At 53.1% G+C, this 18,079-nt stretch overlaps 1 protein-coding gene across 4 annotated transcripts; it reads right to left on the reverse strand.

Moving 5' to 3' along the window:
* Window positions 1-1,174: 1,174 nt before the first annotated feature.
* Window positions 1,175-17,256, reverse strand: GATA5 (GATA binding protein 5). Of its 4 annotated transcripts, none has more exons than XM_041417902.1 (8): window positions 17,238-17,256; window positions 13,782-13,830; window positions 12,567-13,166; window positions 10,272-10,438; window positions 4,668-4,793; window positions 3,673-3,760; window positions 3,037-3,161; window positions 1,175-2,056 (listed from the first exon to the last, which is right to left on the reverse strand). In XM_041417902.1, exons 3-8 carry the CDS (start codon window positions 13,084-13,086, stop codon window positions 1,901-1,903), a joined length of 1,182 nt encoding a protein of 393 aa, XP_041273836.1. In that variant the 5' UTR covers window positions 13,087-13,166; window positions 13,782-13,830; window positions 17,238-17,256; the 3' UTR covers window positions 1,175-1,900. The 4 variants fall into 4 exon arrangements, with proteins under 4 accessions (XP_041273836.1, XP_041273835.1, XP_041273834.1 ...); XM_041417901.1 differs by lacking the exon at window positions 17,238-17,256 and adding an exon at window positions 15,719-15,737; XM_041417900.1 differs by lacking the exon at window positions 17,238-17,256 and adding an exon at window positions 14,969-15,292.
* Between the last annotated feature and the right edge of the window lie 823 nt (window positions 17,257-18,079).

Genomic DNA, 18,079 nt, shown 5'->3' on the forward strand with positions numbered 1-18,079 from the left:
GGTCACCTGAGCTCGGGCCACATCACCCACTTCCCTGGCTCCCAGAGGCACACTCGGGGCTGGATTTGGGATGGTGTACCCCGTGCTGCTGGCTTATCTGCTGCCTGGCTGTGCCTGGCTCTGCTGTGGATGTTGGCTGGCTGGAGAGTGGAAAAACAAACGGTGGAGATGTGGATCCACGGTCAGAGCCTGGCCCTGCAAACACGGGGTGCCAGCACCGGGCCTGGTGCTGGAGGGAGGCCATCCCATGACAGCCTTTGCCCTGGCACTGGAACCTGGCATCATGCAGGTTGCCAATGAGGCTCTGGAGATACAAGAAATACTCCTCCAAAGACAGTTTTCATCCATGGGCTTTGATAAAAGGGTGGCTTGAACCCTCACCATGCCTGCACAGACCACTGCAGGGCACCAGTGCTCCCCAGTGCCTGGAGCATCTCCTTTCCTCCAGCAAGGGTTGCATGGTGGAAAGCATCATCCTCCCTCCCAGCTGAGTTGTGACTTGATGTCAGATTCACTCTCCCTGATCCTCCTTAGCCTGTTGTTTATAATAAAAATCAAACGATCCATCTCTTCTGACAAGAGGAAGAGTTGCTCCAGGAAGCCCTGGACAGGTCAACTTCTATATAAAGGAACTATTACTTGACAGTTTCCTGGCCATAAATAGCTGTACAGCGAGGCTGGGGATTTTATTTAGAAATAACAAATAAAGTAGGCCATAAGTAACTTCATGACCTTGCTCCCGCCTCACTTCCCACCCATCTCTCCCCTTCAGTAGGGTCTATTCCTCATCTCCAGGTTCCTTGGGACTTACAGAACCCCCATTTCCCACTTCTGAGATGCTGCAGAAACATGCTGTTGCCAGCTTTTGGAAGTGCGGTGTGGGTTTTGCATCACTGAAGATTTTTTGCTACAGCTCAGCTCCAAGAAATTGTTTTTTACCTGGCCTTCATTAAAATAATTAAAAAGCAATCTGCTCTGCATGGCTGAAAGCTAGAAATCTTCCACTCAAAACATCCCCAAAACTGGATTCAAACAATTACACCTCCAACACACCCCTTAATTTTCAGTCCCTCAAGCCTTTCTTTTAAATTTTGGAGGACTAACTTCTGATTTTCTAATGTTCATACTTGGCAACATCAAAACCAATCAGGAAATACAAAAGAAAAACCCAGCATTTTAGTATTCTTTTATTATTGGGACGTTTTGACCACTTTTGTCATGTCGTTTGCCTAAAATAATAATATAAAAATCTCTTTGTTTGGAGCTGGAAAGGGAAGAGCAGCGTGTTTATTTCATGTATGACTCATCAGCTCAGTGTTGATACGCGAAACGCTTCAGAAGCTAACACTCTGTAGAGATGATTGTTTTTAATACAAAACAGTAAATGTTTAAAACAACCATTGTTTTTTTTTTTACTCTCTCTTTTCTTCCTGTTGCGGCCAATAAAACATAAGGCACGCCACGTAGCTTACATTTTAATAAAATTAAGTTATTTGGTGCCATGTTATTACAGTCTTTTATTGGAAAGTGGAATAAATTGCACACAGTGGAGTCATAGGAGGGAGAAATCACTGCGAATAAACAGATTCTGGGATGCATTTATTTGCTGGTTTCATCTCAGAGGAGGAAGGCTCTCCCCAGGAAAACGGCGGTTCTGGCCTTGGGGAGGAGGCCTTGGGGAGGCAGCCCTGGGTCTCTCTGTGGAAGGATGAGTTTTTTGGGGAGCTGGTGCCACAGTGGGGTCATCCCAGCCCCATCCAGCTGGCGTTTCCCATGGGCATCCTCCGAGAGAAACTGTCCTGTGGCAGCGCTGGACCTGCCGCAGGCCGGGGCGCTGGGGCAGCTTCTCCTCCTGCCATAAACGTTGGTCCCGAGGCTTTCTGCCGGGGGCTGGCGGTTCCTAGGCCAGCGCCAGGGCACACCAGGAGTCCTGCCGGAGGGGCACGCTCAGCCCGGGCTGGGGGGCCATGCTGCTGGGGGAGAAGCTGTAGTCCTCGGGCTCGAACTTGAACTCGCCGTGGCCGCCGGCCAGCGCCTCGTCAGACTGGCTCTGTGCCTGCCCCGGGGAGGGAAGCACAGCGGGGTTAGGAGGGCTGCCATTAGCCACTGGCCTGTTGTCGTAGTGTAGAGGTAGGGCTGGGATGGGTTGTGAACAGGGCGGGTTATCCCTGATGCTAAAATTCCCTTCAGAGCAGTACGGAGTTGGGCAGGATGGCCCCTGCAAGTAAAATGACCAGGCAAAGAGGAGGCATCTCAGAGCCCATCTGCATTTATTCATTGATTAAGTATGTCCAGGTTGGAGATCTTTAGGTGAGTGCATATTTTTTCAGAGCACAGCACAAACCAGATTTCTTGGTTTCAAACAAAAACCCCACTCTACATAACCAGTGCTGCACCAGGCCTTTGGCTGCTGGGGCTGAGATTCCTCTGCATACACACATGTCCAGCTCAGGGAGAGCTTAGACTCAGCATAAAGATAGTGCTGGGACGCAACATTTTTATGTGTTGGTGGATTTATAGCCTTTTTCTTCCTATATCAAGGTGAAATAGCAACTAGCCCCTAAGAAAAGCCCGGGACAGAAGTGGGGCCTCTGACAGCATCACAGCTCTGTGGTCAGTGAGCACCTCAGGGCTAAAAGGTGCAGGTAACACATGCCCAGGATGCCTTTTCTTGGGAAGTACAGGGGATTCCACCCTGGGCTGATCTCATCAGCTCAGCAGTGTTATGTTTTCATGGTGGGATGTGGGAATTAACCTCAGCTCTGCACTGAAGCCACAGCAGAGCTTGGACAACATCCCAGCTCTCCATGGCAGGGTGAAAGATCCTGTGGCAAGCCAACAGGCTGGAGACCTTTCTATCCACCCCATCTTGGGAGCTTGTGCTCCTTGCTTTCCTCAGCCTAGGGAGCCCACCAGGCTGGTGGCCACAGTACAATGAATTAATTGCTTCACCTCATCAAGGCCCCCAGGACAGCGGCCATGGAGGTGTGTGGATCTCCCACCCCAGCAGGAGATGTCCCTGACCCTGTCCCTTACCTGGGACACCGACACGATGGTTTGTCCGGGGTACTGTGAGGTTGTGCTGGGCTCTGACTTTAAAGTGACCGTGCTGTCTGAGGTGGTAATGGAAGAAGGGGAGTTAGTGGCCGAGGTCGTGGATCCTGGAAGACAATTGCAAGAGGGCAGTGAAGCAATGTAGCAAATCTGCTTTAGAGAAATTTATATTTCACTGTTAAAATTACAGTAAAATGACCATGACATCTCACAGCATGAAAACTCTACTGTTTTCTTTCTAACACACCTGTGTCAGAAAACACTTTGTATTAGGCTGTCAATATGCTGATGGAGGAGGAGCAACCCTTTCACAATCGGGCAGTGTTTTGTTCCCATTACTCAATTTAGCCCAAATCTGCTCACACATGAGCACTGCTCACTGGAGCCAGGTGCCCACAGCCCAGAGGAACCTCACAAGAATATGACAACACTGAGATTTCCCACCGAGCATCTTCCTATCACACAAGGTCTGTGCAGAAATACAGGCCCCAGATCTAAAGCAATCACCAAGGAAAAATTCTCATTATTTTCTAATTATCGTAATTTCTTGCAGAAGAGGAAACATTGTGAAGTGAACTGTGCTCCAAGACCCCAGGATGGATCATAACAGCACTGTACCTGTTGAGGCTTTGCCTTTGGTAATGTTTTTAGGCTTCCTTTTCCTCGTCTGGATGCTTTCCTTTTTCATGGCCAGGGGTCGTGGTACCTTGACATTCATAAAGTTTGAAATCATTAATATTGTATTTTATTCAGCTCCTTCCCACACGTGTTGCTTTCCTATTTCTGTGCTGCAGCTCATGCAGAGCACCTAAAGTCCTTGTCCTTCACTAAGAGCTATTTTTCTCTGCATCAGGCCTTGGCTGGAAGATATATAAGGCTAAAAGCTAAGGCTTTCCCACAAATTTTGTTTTTTCCTTTATTTCCTATTTTTCTTTTCCTGATTTATTAGTGACCTTTGAGACAGGGTCTTATTAAATTACCCTGACAGACTGAGAGCCTACAGGGCTCAGAGGGAATGGGCATGAGGTAAAGAGGCTTCAGACTTTATGGAGAGATGGAGTCTCCTCTTGGGCTGGTGGACACGTCACCAACAGCTCCCATCCTCCGTGGGTAAATTTCATCAGCCAGCCTCCATGTGGGCTCTTCAGCCTCCTTCACACATTCTTAACTAGGACATAGAGAAAAAAAATATGGTCCTTATCTCAGTCTGGATTTGGGGAGCTTCAGCCTCCAGCTGCTGGAGCCTGGTAAGCTTTCATTTCATGGAATCCTAGGATGGTTTGGGTTGGAAGGAATCTTAAAGATCATGTAGTTCCAGCTCCTCTGCCACAGGCAGGGATACCTTCCACTACCCCAGGCTGCTCCAAGGCCCATCCAGCCTGGCCTTAGACACTTCCAGGGATGGAGCATCCACATCTCTGGGCAAGCTGAGAGCATTCCAGCACGCCCTCAGCCTCACCCTGGAGAACCTCCACAGACTGAGCTTTAAACTGTTCAAGGGGATGGGACTGTGGTACAGCTCTGCTGGGCCCAGTCTAGAGGCTGCTCCTTCCAGAGCTGGGCAGTGATTCCAGATCCCAGAGGGTCCCTCCCGGGGTGGCCGTGCTCCTCACCCCGTGGAGCTTCATGTACAAGCCGCAGGCGTTGCAGACGGGCTCGCCCTCGGCGTTCCTTCTCCACAGCGTGGTGTTGGTGGTGTGGCAGTTAGTGCAACAAAGGCCAGCACGTCTCGATGAAGACTTCAAAACAAGCAAACAAACACGTGAGTGCACACGCAGGAGTGATGAGCTGGGAAATTTCCCCTCATATCAAAATGAAATCTCCAAGTACACCATATTCCCGGAAAATGCGAAACGCGCAAGAGCCAAATTCAGATCAAAGAAATGGCATTCAAATGAGATCACTCTAATTTGCAAGTGTTTGTTTGCCTTGGGTTTTTTAAATTTGTTTTTGTTTGGAGGTTGGGTTTTTTTTGGTTTTTTTTTGAGACTGATAAACCTGAAAAATATCCTTGCAACTTATTTCACAAACTTCCAACAAATCTGCTGGAAGGGCTCAGGACTCAGCATAGAGAACTTCCCTCCAGGACATCCACTCAGATGGAGAAAGAGATGGAAAATGCCAGCTGGGCTTTAAATGCATGAAGAAAACTCAGGCTTTAAGTGAACTCTTCTGTTTTCCTGCACTCAGAACTACCACTAAAGTTAGAAACATCCCAATTAATCTCTAGGTTATGACAAGTGGAATCAGTTGGCTGAACTGAGCAGAACCAAACTGAACTGGTCCATGATGAGACCTGGGAGGTTATTCTTCAAGTCTCACAGATAATCTGTTCTCTTACAGGCTGTAGAAACACTCTGCAGGCATTAATTAATGACATATTTTGTGAGTGCAGTGATTGCTGGCTCTTAAGCATTAATAATTCCAAATGGAGAAGGAAAATATTCTGGCAGAAGCAGCAAACTAATTTCTGACAGGTTCCCTCCAAGCAGCTGGAAAATTCACATCTCTCTTTATACAGACTTGTCAGCTCAATAGGCATTTCATTGGAGAGCCTTTTAACACCAGGTATTGAAACTATTTTAATAAAAGTCCTCACTAAGTGTAAGATACCTCTGGCATAAGTAATATCTCAGGCTCTCTACATTCAGGTGTCTAAATATGTTCTTCAGCCACCAGAAAAATAGTTTTGAATCCGCTCAAAGGCAGACAAAAGGTGATGGAGGCAATAAAGAAGTCCCTGTTTGTTTATTTTTCCATCATTGCTTGATATCCTGACTGAGCAATATAACGAATGAGGTGGGAAGAGGAGGATTAAAAATTAAATGTTTTTACAAGGCTAGCAGTCAAATAAAGATCAGCTTTGAATTTCAAGAGGCACAAGTGACATGCCCTAGGTTTGATTCCCTCGTTGCTCAGCAAAGAGATCTCAGCAACTATTTGCAAATAACGGCACCACTTTGGGAATTATTCAGCTTGCAAGAAACAACCAGGCAAAAATAATAATACACCAAAGCGTGAGCTGACAAGCCTGGCACAGAGGATGAGACAACAACCTTTGTCCCTGACATGGTGCCACAGCAAGATCCTGGGGCAGCTACACCGTGCCCTTTAGAGCCTTTCAGCTGCCAGGACTGTGCTGCTCTTCCCTGCGAGCAGGAGGGACCTCGGCTCCCATGGGAGCAGAGGGAGGTGCTGAGCACCTGAAGGATGCAAGGATTCCAAAGTCCAACTGCTGCTGTGGGCACGGAGGGGAATTTGGAGCCACTCAGCCCTGGGATATCTGCCTGCTGCAATCTGTCCTCGCCTGCAGATGGGGGAAGACCAGTGCAAAGCCCTTTGGAAAGTCTCAAATTTTCTGGGCCGCCACAGGTCCCTGTGAGGGAGGGGCACGCTCTCCCCATTTCACAGAATGCTCTGTTGGCAGCTTGCAGATGAGGTGACAATGAGACCTGTGGCTCTGGTGGCCCAAGGGCAATGCCAGCCCTGCCAGAGCTCTGCCCACCCTGCCCAGCACTGCGTCACAACCTGCTCGTGGCCTTCCTGCAGGGACAGTGACAAGTGCCTTCCATGCATCCTGAACGTCACCCTGCAGGCTGGCTCCTCCTCACACAGCCAGGGAGAGGAGAAACCATCCTACATCACCAATATCACAATTTAAACCTCAGAAACCCCGTGAGAACCTGCACCACAACCTGCCAGCTTAGCAAGAGACAGTCAAGGCTAGCATTGCTCACTGAAGGACGAGGGTACAATACATTATTGCTGGTTTCCCAGCAATTCTCTTGAAAGAAAATGCATTTCTGCCTGTCTCCACCCCGTTGTCTTTGTACCATTCTGACCTTGTTAGGAAGTTGTTGACTTCAACATTGTGCTCAGTGTTTATTTATACAAATGCACCATACACTCAAACAAAAACTCTTCACAGACCTGGCTTGACAGCCAAGTGCTGCTGATAAGCTCAAGCAATGGTGACTTGGTGCCTATTGAATTAACTGCGTGTGAGAGCTGCTTGGAGAGCCCAAAAAATTCAAAGCCAGCAGGGAAGGTCCTTCTGAGGGAGACCAAGCTGTCAGGGACTTTGCTTCACCTCCTTTTCAAATGTGGAAAAGAAACCACCGGGCTTCACAGGAAAAAAAATAGGAACTGAACCCTCAAAGTTAATCAATGCTTCTATGCCCCCATTTCCCACAGATTCGAGGGGACCTGTGGTTTGCTGGAAAGCAAAGTGTGCTGAGATATCTGGGCTCATCTCCTGAAAGTGGGGAACTCAGAGGCTCAGAGGCAAAGGCAGCAGCATCCTCTCAGATTTGCTTTGTTACTGCGGCTCTGGGCAAGCCTGCACCTTGGGGGATGAGGGAGCAGTGAGAACTGAGGGGCAGAAGAAAACCAAAGCAAACACCATGAGATGTCTCTAGGATCCTGTTAGACTGTCCCAGGGCTGTGGTGCATCCCATCCCACCTTCCCCTAAGGTGTCACCAAGCCCACTGTGCATTCCAAACCACAAAAAAGGACAGGCTGAAAAAATTTCTCATGGGCAGAGGTGGAAAAAGTATTCTCTGAGCCAAGCTGGAATAATTCAGCTCCAGGTTAGTCTTTCAGCTGTGGGTGGTGTGGGAGCTGCTGAGCACAGGACAGATGCTGCTGAGCTGCATCTGCCCCCATGCCACACTGTGCAGAGCAGAACCTCTCCTAACAGGGGAATTGCAGCTGCCTTCACCTTCACCAGCTGCTCCTGGTTTCAAAGGTGATCTGGATCTTCAGACTAGGTTTAAGATATCATTTTGTGAAACACACCAAGAAACTCTGGCTAGAAAAGGGGCTGCCTAAAATAAAGTGCTGCCTCCATCCTCCTCTAACACAAACCCTTTCTGCTGAGAGCCATAGCCTTTTAAATCCAGACACAGGCTGGAGCAGAGTGGCTCTCCCTGCTGTGTAGAGGATGTTGCCCTTATCTCAAAAAGAAAAAGAAACAAAAAATGAAGTGGAAACCACACAACTGCTGCTCTCCCCCTCCCATGCAGGAGCAGGCTGAGCTGTGGACATCATTCCCCCAGAGTTATCTGGGCCATACTGTGTCCTCTTCTGGGGGACTTTGCTTTGTGAAAGCAGAAGTCAGGATAACTCCCAGAGCAGTGTCTACATACGGAACAAAGGTCGTAACGTAAAGGATGAAAGCAACTTTTTTTTTTTTTTCCTGTGTCTGTATTTAAGTGCACTGAGAAAATGGATTTCACTGTTCCTACAGCCACAGAGTCACTGCATTCACTGCTCTGCTCCCAGAGCTGGCACACTTTTGCCCATCATCAGTAGATCCCTCTTCTTCTAAAAGGGCAAAACTTGCTGCAGAAGACGTTTCACATCCTTGGGAAAACCCAAGGTTTCAAAATGTCAGAATGGAAAGTCAAAATTGCAGCCCCTTTTCTAATCCATAAACCAAAATCCCCTCAAATATTTCAACCCTAGCAAAATGCTTCTCCTGTACAAGAATCAGCTCTTTCATTTAAGCTTTATCATTGTTGCATTTATTGCCAAAATAATAAAAAAAGTTTGGAAGTACTTTGGTAATTCCCAACTATATTTGCTCATCGCTGGGAAACGGTCTTAATTCTGCAAACAAGCGTTTTCCATCAGAAAACTTTGTTGAAATGTTTATTGAACATTTGAAAAATGCCTGATGGGTGCTAGATGAGGCTCAGGCAGGCAATGCACGGCTGTCTCTCTTCCCATGTGCTGAAATAAAATATGGAATAGCAGCGAGATGTCTCCAATTCCCCCAGGGAAAATCTGTTCAAAAATCCCCCAGAATTTCATCCAGTGACACATTTGGATGCCAGTCTGAAATGCAGAGCTGGGTTTGAACTGGTTTGCACCTCTCTGTATGCATGAGTCGTGTTTGCCCTGAAGAAATCAGCAGCGTAACTCTGAGATTTGCGGCACAGCAGCGACCAGGTTCAGATTTAATTTCACCACATTTAAGGAGAGAGAAGGCTTTTGGAGAGACAGGCAAATCCTGTTGGATAATGCTGAATGTTACACAAAACTACCTTGATTTTAATGTGATGAACAAACAGGGGTATTTCCATGGAGCTACTACTCATTTCATTGTGCAAATCCAGAGCTACATTTCCGAGGGTCAGAATCAGAATGAAACATCTTGCTCAATCTCAGCCTTTTCTTTTTTTCCTGACTGATTTTCATACACAGGAACTTGTCACTTTTGGGTTATTGCTAATAATTTCTTTTGCAATACCAAAAAATAACTGCAGGAATACACCCCTAGTGAAAGCCCAAGGAGCTCCCAGCTGTTCCCCAGAACAGTTCCAACAAACATCCTGTTTGTAATGACGGCGTCTGATGACAAGCTCTAAAACCAAAACTGTTACCACCAAATTTAAACATCCCAAAGCGACTCCACAAAAAAATAAAAAAGGATGTGCCTTTCCTCTCTCACCACGGGATCCCAATTGGAGAAAGCCCAATATTACATTGACAGAGGGAATTAATGCTTTAACCAGCAGGGAAACTGGGAACTGCCAAACCCCAAGTTTTCCCTTTAGGCAGGAGGGTGAAGGCAGCGGGGAGCAGGGCACCATCCTGCTCCCACTGTGAGCAGCTACAAAAAACCCGCTGGGCCAGCTCAGGACCAGCCCTACCTCCTGTTCAACTGCTCTGCCTAGACTGTGTCTGCCTGCATGGAGAACTAGGAAATAATAGTAATAGTAATAATAGTAATAATAGTAATAATAGTAATAATAGTAATAATAGTAATAATAGTAATAGGAATAACAATAATAGTAATAGCAATAATAGTAATAATAATAGTAATAATAATATAGAATACAAAGCAAAATATCCACTGCAGGAACAGAGCTAGAGGAAGCCCGCAGGGTCCTGACCACAGGCATGAGTGATTGTTCCTGCTCGACTCTGGGGCTGCCCTGGGACCCCTCCAGTGCCTTCAGCCCTGCCTCCACTGCCCACCACTCATGCAAGGGCAGAAACCCCTCTGGCTTCATCCCACTCCCCCTGACCCCAGCCGGTTCTGTGCTGCAGCGAGTGTCCTGGCATTTATTCTGTGCGAGGACAGGGGGTCAAACAGAGCCTAACAAAAGTACAGAGACCCCAAGGGTGACACAGTGACAGCCCCCAAGCCCCTGCCCTCCAGCCAGCCCCGGCTGGAGCAGGGGATCCCGGCGGGGTCTCCCTCTCTTACCAGCCTCTTCTGCGGCTTGAGCGGCCGGTTGATGCCGTTCATTTTGTGGTAGAGCCCGCAGGCGTTGCACAGGTAGTGCCCGGTGCCGTCCTTCCTCCAGAGCGGCGTGGACATGGCTCCGCAGTTCACGCATTCCCGGCCGTCCCCGGGAAACTCCTCCAGGTACTCTGGAACAAACACCGGCGGTGCGAGGCTCAGGAGCCATCCCCAGCGCTCGGGATGTCCCGGGGACACAGCGGGGGAAAGGTCTCCAATTCTCTGTGCCCCAATACTAAGGGAAATCCCTGTCCTGTCCGCTTTTACCTCCACCCTAAAAGCGTGACTCAAACCTTTTATTTCCTCCACACCTTAAACTTATAATATTTTGTCCAAAGACCTCCTATTCCCCCATTTCTTCCCCGAAAGGCACTGAACGAGGCTGGGCTCTCCTTGGGATGGGGAGGCGCAGGGTCATCAGCGGGACAGTGCGATGTTATCCCAGGGTGCAAAAATAAATGTGAGATGGAGCAAAATGGGGCGATTTTCCTGATTTCCATCACGAAACACACCCAGCCTCTGGCCGGGGGGACTCTGAGCTGCCCGCCGAGAGATGCCGGGCTGGCACCCGCGGGCATCCCGGGCTCCCCAGGAGAGCATCACCGGCTGCCGGCGGCCCCAATTCCTGCTAGAGAAGCTCTTCCTCACTTTTTCGGGGAAAAAAAAGTCCAGGGAAGGAGCCGCAGAGCACCGTCCGCTGTGCATCCCTGCCCCGAGCACGGCTCAGCGGCAAACGAAGCGAAACGGAGCGAAATCGGGACACCTTTCAATCGAGAACCGGTCCTTTTGTTCCGACCGCTTTTTTCTCCCCTCTTTTTAAAAAGAACGTATTATTCTTGTTCTATTCTTTAGAGGAAATATATATTTTAAATTTTTTTTTTTAAATCTTCGATCGGATTAATAATGATGCAATGGAAAGAAAAAGGAAAAAGAGCAAAACTTTTTAAAAGGAGGGAAATGGAAAATAGAAATAACACATAAAGAAAAAAGGTAAAAAAAATTGCGTAATTCACTGAATTAAAAAAAAAAAAAAAGGAGGGGGGGAAAGAAGAATAGTTTAGGCTACTTGAGAGAGTTTACACTATTCAAGAGCAAAAATAAACGGCAGAGAGGACGGCAGCCGCTATCCTGGATCCTAAAGCACCGAATTCAAAGTGCTGAAAAGATTTCGGAGGCATCACCTCCCTGAGCAGAACGATCTTTTCCCGCACAATACAAAGGATTTTCACCAAGAGAAAAACCTGGAAAGAAACCGCTGCCCAGCACCTCCGGCGTGGCAGGAAAAGCCGAGCCGGGGAGGGAGCTCGGTGGGGAGGGGGCTGCTTCCCTGCTCTAACTTTGTTCTTGGGGTGAAGATAAGATAATTCCGTTCACCGCAGTAAAGATGATAACGCGGCTGAGATCTTGAAGTGGCTTTTGAAGGACTTTGCAAACCACAGCCGGAGGAGGCTGGTGGAGTGCCCCGGGGTTATAAACCCCGCGCACGAACAGTCCTGTTAAATCAAGCCCGAAACTTTATTTGCTCAGAGCTTGGTTTAAGAGGATTCTCGGTGTGGGTGCAAAGGAATTGAAGTTTATTGTTCAACGCCTGAGCGCCTTTCGGTGTCTCCCCAAAGGCCGCAGAGCAATGCAGCTGCGGACCTGTTTGGGCGAAGGCAAATGAGGAGACCGAGAGTCTGTTCAAATATAAACTAATTTACCACAATAAATTACTTAAAAGGGAGGGAGCTATAAATCTGCCCCGCTAATTTAAACACAAGGGTAAGTATTGAAGCACAGGCACAAAGTCGATATTGTGGGAAGGAGATATCGCGGGAGTGGTGGTGGGGTGGGGAGGGAAGGGGTTGAACGGCCTCTGCTTCTCCAGCCTCCGGGGGAATTGCTCGGCTTTGAAACGTGGTCTTTGCCCTTCTTGTCACACACGCACCCCCTCCCTTATCCCACCTCTGTCCGGGGTCAGCCGCCCATATCCCATTCCCGGACCATCTCCCTATCCCTGGATAAAATCATCCTCTCCTCTCCCGTCGGGAATGCCAGCGGGACAGCTCATCCCGGGGCCGGGCCACCGACACGGAGAGGAGATGGGGCATGGGATTGGGATGGGATATGGGATTGGGATGGGGTAAGGGATCGGGATGGGGTAAGGGATTGGGATGGGGTAAGGGATTGGGATGTGGTAAGGGATCGGGATGCGGTGTGGGATCGGGATACCTCCCACCCGGCGCCCCGAGACGTCGCTGAAGGGCGGCGGCCACCTACCGAAAGTGGACCTGCGGCCGGGCAAGGCCGCCTGCCTCGTCTGCAGGCTGTGCAGCACGCTGCTCTCAAAGTGTCCGGCCGTCCAGGAAGGCGGTATCTCGGGGGTCACGTAGGCGGGGTAGGGGCTGGAGTAGGACCCGTTAACGGAGCGCACCAAGGCGTTGCCGTACTGCTCCCGGCCCCCGCCGCCCAGCAGCAGGGGCCCCTGGTAGGCGCCGTCGCGGCCCGAGGGGCTGCTGCCCGGCGGGCTGTGCGAGTACGAGAAGCCCGACGGAGGGTGGGGGCTGCCGGCGTTGAAAGCCGCGGCCTCGCCGCCGCTCTGCCCCCAGCCCGGGGGGTTGCCGAGGTGGCTCTGGTGCGGCTCGCAGCCTTGCAGGTAGGGCAGCGTCTGGAGGACGGAGGGCACCCGGGTGGTGGGCACGTAGACGGGCGAGCCGGCCGACGAGTGGAGGAAGTTGCTGGAGTCGTGGGAATAAGCCGACTGGCCATGGTTGGGGGTGAGGGCCAGACCCTGATACATGTTCCGTCCTCGGCGGCGGCGGCTGCTCAGGGCCCGGCCGGCTGCGGCCCGGCGGTGCCGAGGGGCTCACTCACACGAACCTGGAGGGAGAAGCGAGAGCAGCGGGCTGAGACCCCGCACACACCGGGCACCCGACGGCCTTTCCCCCGCCGAAAACGCCTCTTCCCTGCCTCAAGCAGAGGCTGAAATTTGTAATTTTGCTTTTCCTTTTGTTTTGTTTTCCTTTAAACTTTCCTCTGAGCCACGGCGAGGATTAACCTCCTTGGAACGGGAAGCGACCCCTCTGGCACATTCACCCTTCCCGCCGCCCGCCTGGGCACCTCCAAAGGGCCGGAAAAACACTCTAACAATTCAATTTTTTTTCCCAATAGTATTTCCCTTCACGTCCTTTTTTTTTTTTTTTTTCCCCCCTCCCCCGCCAAAGCAGGGCCTGGAGCGCAGCTCGGGGCCTTGTTGGCGAGGACGCGACCGCAGCGGCCCCTGAGGCTCCCTGCGGGAGCGGGGTCCCGACGGATCTGGGCAGAGATCCAGGATCGGGAGCATCCCCGTTGTCCCCCAGCCACCAGCGCTGCCGCTTTCCTGTTAAAAAGCGCAATATCCCTCGGGCAGGCCTCTCCGTGCGGACGGAGGGCTGCAGCCACCGAACCCCGCAAGAGCATCCCGCCCTGTCCCGCTCCTCCCGCACAGGTACTCACATGGCAGCGTGCCGGGAGCGGAGCCGGGCATGGCCGTGGGGGCATCGAGCTGTGCTCAGACCATCCAGGGAAATCCCAGCAAAATAAAAGTAATAATTAAAAAAAAAAAATACAATGAAGTTCACGAAGGAAGCAGGAGAAAAAAACACCAAACCAGTGGGACCCCCTGGAAGAGAGGGGCTGCCCTCCCCCGCTGTCCCCCCTGTGGCCTCCCCGTCTCCCGTGGGTGCGTCCTTGGCTGCGCCCGGCGGGGAAGTGGCGGCTCTGCCTCTGGCCCCGGCTCTTTACGGCGGCCCCGGTGCGGGCCGCCCACGTGACGGCCGGCGGGGCAGCCCCGGTCCCGGCCGGGATTGGGCGCCTCCCGGCAGGGGGGGACGGGATAAGTCCCGGCGGCTCCGCTGCCGGCGGGGGGGACGCGCCCGCAGCCTCCCCCTGGCGCGGGGCCGGGCGGAGCGGGGCAGGATGCGGCCCCCGGAGCGCCCCGCACCGCCCCGGGCCCGCCGCGGGGCTGGAGGTGTCCGCCCGCCCCCGGGAAGGGCTGGGAGGTGGCTCCTTCCTTTGCGGGCTGCGTTTTTGGGGTTCGCTCCCACACCCCGTCTGGAGGTGATGTCCCCCCGCCCCCTGCAGCTGGGAGATGCTGGGGAACACACCGAAAACTTCCCGGCGGGGATCTGCTAGCCGAGGGTGAGAGCGGGTGGTTTTCTGCTCCGAGCGAGCGCTCCGGTTCTGTTTCGACATAAACCCCATCCTAACGGGGAAGGGGCGTCTCAGCCTGCCCCCGGCCCGCCCTGACTTTCTCAAGCGGCCCACGGGCCCGCCGAGGATTTGGCGATGCTCGCAGCCTGCCCGTCCCGGCCGTGCCCGGCTCAGCCCGGCTTTGCCACGTTCGGACAGCAGCTCCGGCCCCTCACCGTCCCGTCGGGGCTGCCCCGCTTCCCGGGGCTCTGCTGTTCCCCGGGGGAAGCAGCCGAGAGAAGGGTGCTCCTCCCTGCAGCCCCCCGGCCGGGTCGCTCTGCTCTGGGACAAAAAAAAAAAAACCCTCTCCCAGTTGTTCCCTGGGGACAAAAAACCCCTCTCCCCGTTGTTCCTTGGGAACAAAAACCCCCTCTCCCCGTTGTTCCTCGTCGGCGCGAGCCGGGAAGGGCGCTCAGAGGGGAAGGAGCTCTTAGTCCCAGCAGCCCTCTTACCCCGGGTAATTCAGCCGATTTAACTCTCCTCCGGTACCGGACAGCGAGGAAATAATTCCATCGTTACCGGGATTTGTTCCCCGGAATTACTGCGCTTTTGCACAAAGTCGCCCTGCCTCTATCTCCTCGCCAGAGAAACGGGGAAAAAACCCTCGGCGAATCTCGCCCGTCGCTCGCTCCATCCCCGGGCAGACAGAATTTTGTCACCCGCAGGCCTTTACCGAGCGGATCGGGCCCCGCTCGGCCCCGGGAGTCCTCCGGTAACGCAGCCGCGCTGCCCGCCCGTGCGGTCCCGGCGCCCGGGGGAGCCCGTCCAGCCTCGCCTCCGCAGGGAGCAGCGCTGCGGGAAGGGTGGGAAATTTCAGCTCCAAAATAAACTGGTGCAGGAATGCCAGCTATTTCCCTCGGAATAATGCAATGCAACTGGCTGGAGATGTATTTATTTGCTCGCGAAAGCGGCCGTTTACGGCTCGCAGGGTATCCCTGAGTCCCTGTGCCCGCAGAGCAAAAGAAGGAAACAAAACCAAAACAACTAATTCCCCCCCAAAGAAACAAAGAAAAAACAAAACAGAATTTTTAAAAGGAGAAAAATAAGGGGGCGGGTGGGTGGTGGTGGTGGGGGGGAAAGGATATTTTTTAAAAGTCAGAATTTTTTTTTTTTTTTTTTTTTTTTTTTGTGAAAAAGCTATAGAAAAAGAAAATAAAACCCCGGGAAGTCCCAGCCCCGCGGCGGCACGAATAAAACCATACCTACAGAAAACCAGCCCCAAACCCTTCGTTGCTGTGTCTGAGCCACCGCTGGAGCTTTCTTCGTTTCGTTTCGCGTGGGTTTCCAGTTTTCACAGTTTCAAGATGTTACTTAAGTGTAATTTATTATATATAATTTTTTAAAAATACATACGAACTTCCCTCTCCGATCGCTTCAGGCGTTCAAATAAATGTGAAAACGTTGAAATAAAAGAGGCGCTGCTAAATCCGGAGGGATGTACCCGGTGAGGAAACCACCGTGCGCGAAAACCTGCCCGCGGACCTGTGGCGTGTCTGTGGTCAGATCCATCCAGCTGTTGGGGTTTTCTGTTTAATTTTTTTTTTTTTAACTAGTTTTTCAACGCAGTTTCTCCTCCGGTGGTGTCGGGGCTGCCGAGGCCGCGGCGGGTCCAAGGAGCGGCTCCTCCCGCGGCCGCGCCAGCAGCGCCCGCGGGCGCGGAGCAGCTCTGGGCAGGTGCTGCGACACCGAAGGTTCCAGCACCGCATCCCAGTCCCGCTGGGCACCGGGCCGTGCTGGTGTCACCCACCAGGGTGGGAACTGCCTGTGGCGTCCGCGGCGTGCGAGGCCCCGTGGTTTGGGGGTGTTTGTAGGATTTTGAGTAAAGGGGGCACGCAGGGGGCCCGGGGGTCCTTCCCCGTGAGGAAGGCCCCGGTGGGCGATGCTCTGTGTGAAGTGGGAGGGAAGGTGCCAGCGTGGCAGCGGCGATGCCCTGTCCGCAGCCCTCGCACCGGGGAAGTCACCCCGGGCTGGGGGACACGGGGACACCGGGGCTGTCCCGGGGCTCGCTGCCCCACCCAGGACACCCCGACGTGGCGGCCGCACACCGCTGCCAAGCTCACGGAGAGGACTGGATACAGGTATCGTAACACAGCACGGGTGAGGGTGATGCCCGGCATCCCCGGTCCCTCTCCGCCATCCCCGCTGCGAGGTGGGACAGCGGGAAGGCCTCTCGGGAGGGGGACCCCTGCGGTGCCTCCCGAGCCCTGAGCCGGGACACGGCCCCTGCCGGGCTCACGGTCCATTCGACGGGCTGAGTCCGACCCGGCTCCGCTCTTGCCGGGGGTTCAACCGCTTATTTTGAGGGGTTTGGAAAAGGATCGACATCTTCCTAAAGGCTCCCCGTGCCCCCTCACCGCCCCGTCCAGGCACAGCTTGACTCCGGCTGAGTTCCAGAGGGGCCGTGCGGCTCGACACGGCCCCGAGGGAGCCCTGACCCCTCCAGGTGAGGCTCCCCCGGGCCGGGACAGACTGCCCGGCGCCCCGGCCCCTCGGCCCTAATCCTGCTCCGGCTGATTTGTGAGTCCTGCGCGGGCCGGACGCGTGGGAGCGTCCTGCGCCGTCCCGGAGGGGGCTTTTAGCTCCCCCTTCCCCCACGGAAAAGCCAAGGGGGGAAAAAAATAAAAGAAAAGACAAGTGGAGAGAGAAGGCCAGAAACGTTTTCTCTCCTGCTGCACCGGGCAGGGCAGCAAGGCTCAGCCCGAGCGTGGAAACTTCGGTTACCTTTCCCCTCAGTGCACTTGGAGGCGACAATGATGTCCCCTTTCCTGCCTCTGCTTCCTCCTGGCTGCAGCATCCTCCCCGGGGCTCAGAGGTGTTTCACAGCCCCCTGCCCCGGGAGATGCCGGGCAGGGCGAGCTCTGAGCTCCGAACGGAGCCGAGGCGGTGCCCGCTCCGGGCTCTGCCCTGGACCGCCCGCCCAGCCGGCACCGGCCCCTCCGATCCCCCCGTGCCGAGCCACCCGGTGTAAAGGGAAAAAATCCACCGAGTATTTCAGCCCTTCAGCCCTGATGCGTGACATCGGGCTGCTCCCCGGCTCTGCTCCCAGCTCCCAAACGAAGGACAAACTGCTCGGGGGCACAGGAGCTGCTTCCCCTGCCCGTGAATGAGGGAGATGGACAGGAGGGCACCAAGAGGGCCTGCATCTCCTGCATCCCCTGGTCTCCATTGCTGACATGTTCCCAAGTCCACATTCCCAGGTCCCTCCATCCTACCCCCAGCCCTTTCCTACCCACTCTCCAAGGGATGGGCTGGTCCCTGCCCAGGGACCAAGCTCAGGTACCTCCTGCACTCGAGGCCAGGCTGATTCCAAAGGTAGGGCTGTGATGGACACAGCCAGGGCTGGGGGAGATCCTGTGCAGAGAGAGGCTGTGGGCAAGGACTGAGCTGGCCCAGCTCAGCCAGGCAGGGACAGACGGGTTTTGTGACTGGAAGTGTGAGGGGATGCCAAGAGCTGTGTCTCAAAAGGGTTAAATAAACAGCAGGGACTGCCAAAAATATTTATCTCCTGTTATATGCATATGGCTGTGGCTCTCAGCAAGGGGGGCTGTGATAGAGGTGGGGGA

The sequence above is a fragment of the Onychostruthus taczanowskii genome, unplaced genomic scaffold (assembly GCF_017590055.1).
Source record: "Onychostruthus taczanowskii isolate IOZ18803 unplaced genomic scaffold, ASM1759005v1 scaffold57, whole genome shotgun sequence".
Classification (NCBI taxonomy): Eukaryota; Metazoa; Chordata; class Aves; order Passeriformes; family Passeridae; genus Onychostruthus; species Onychostruthus taczanowskii.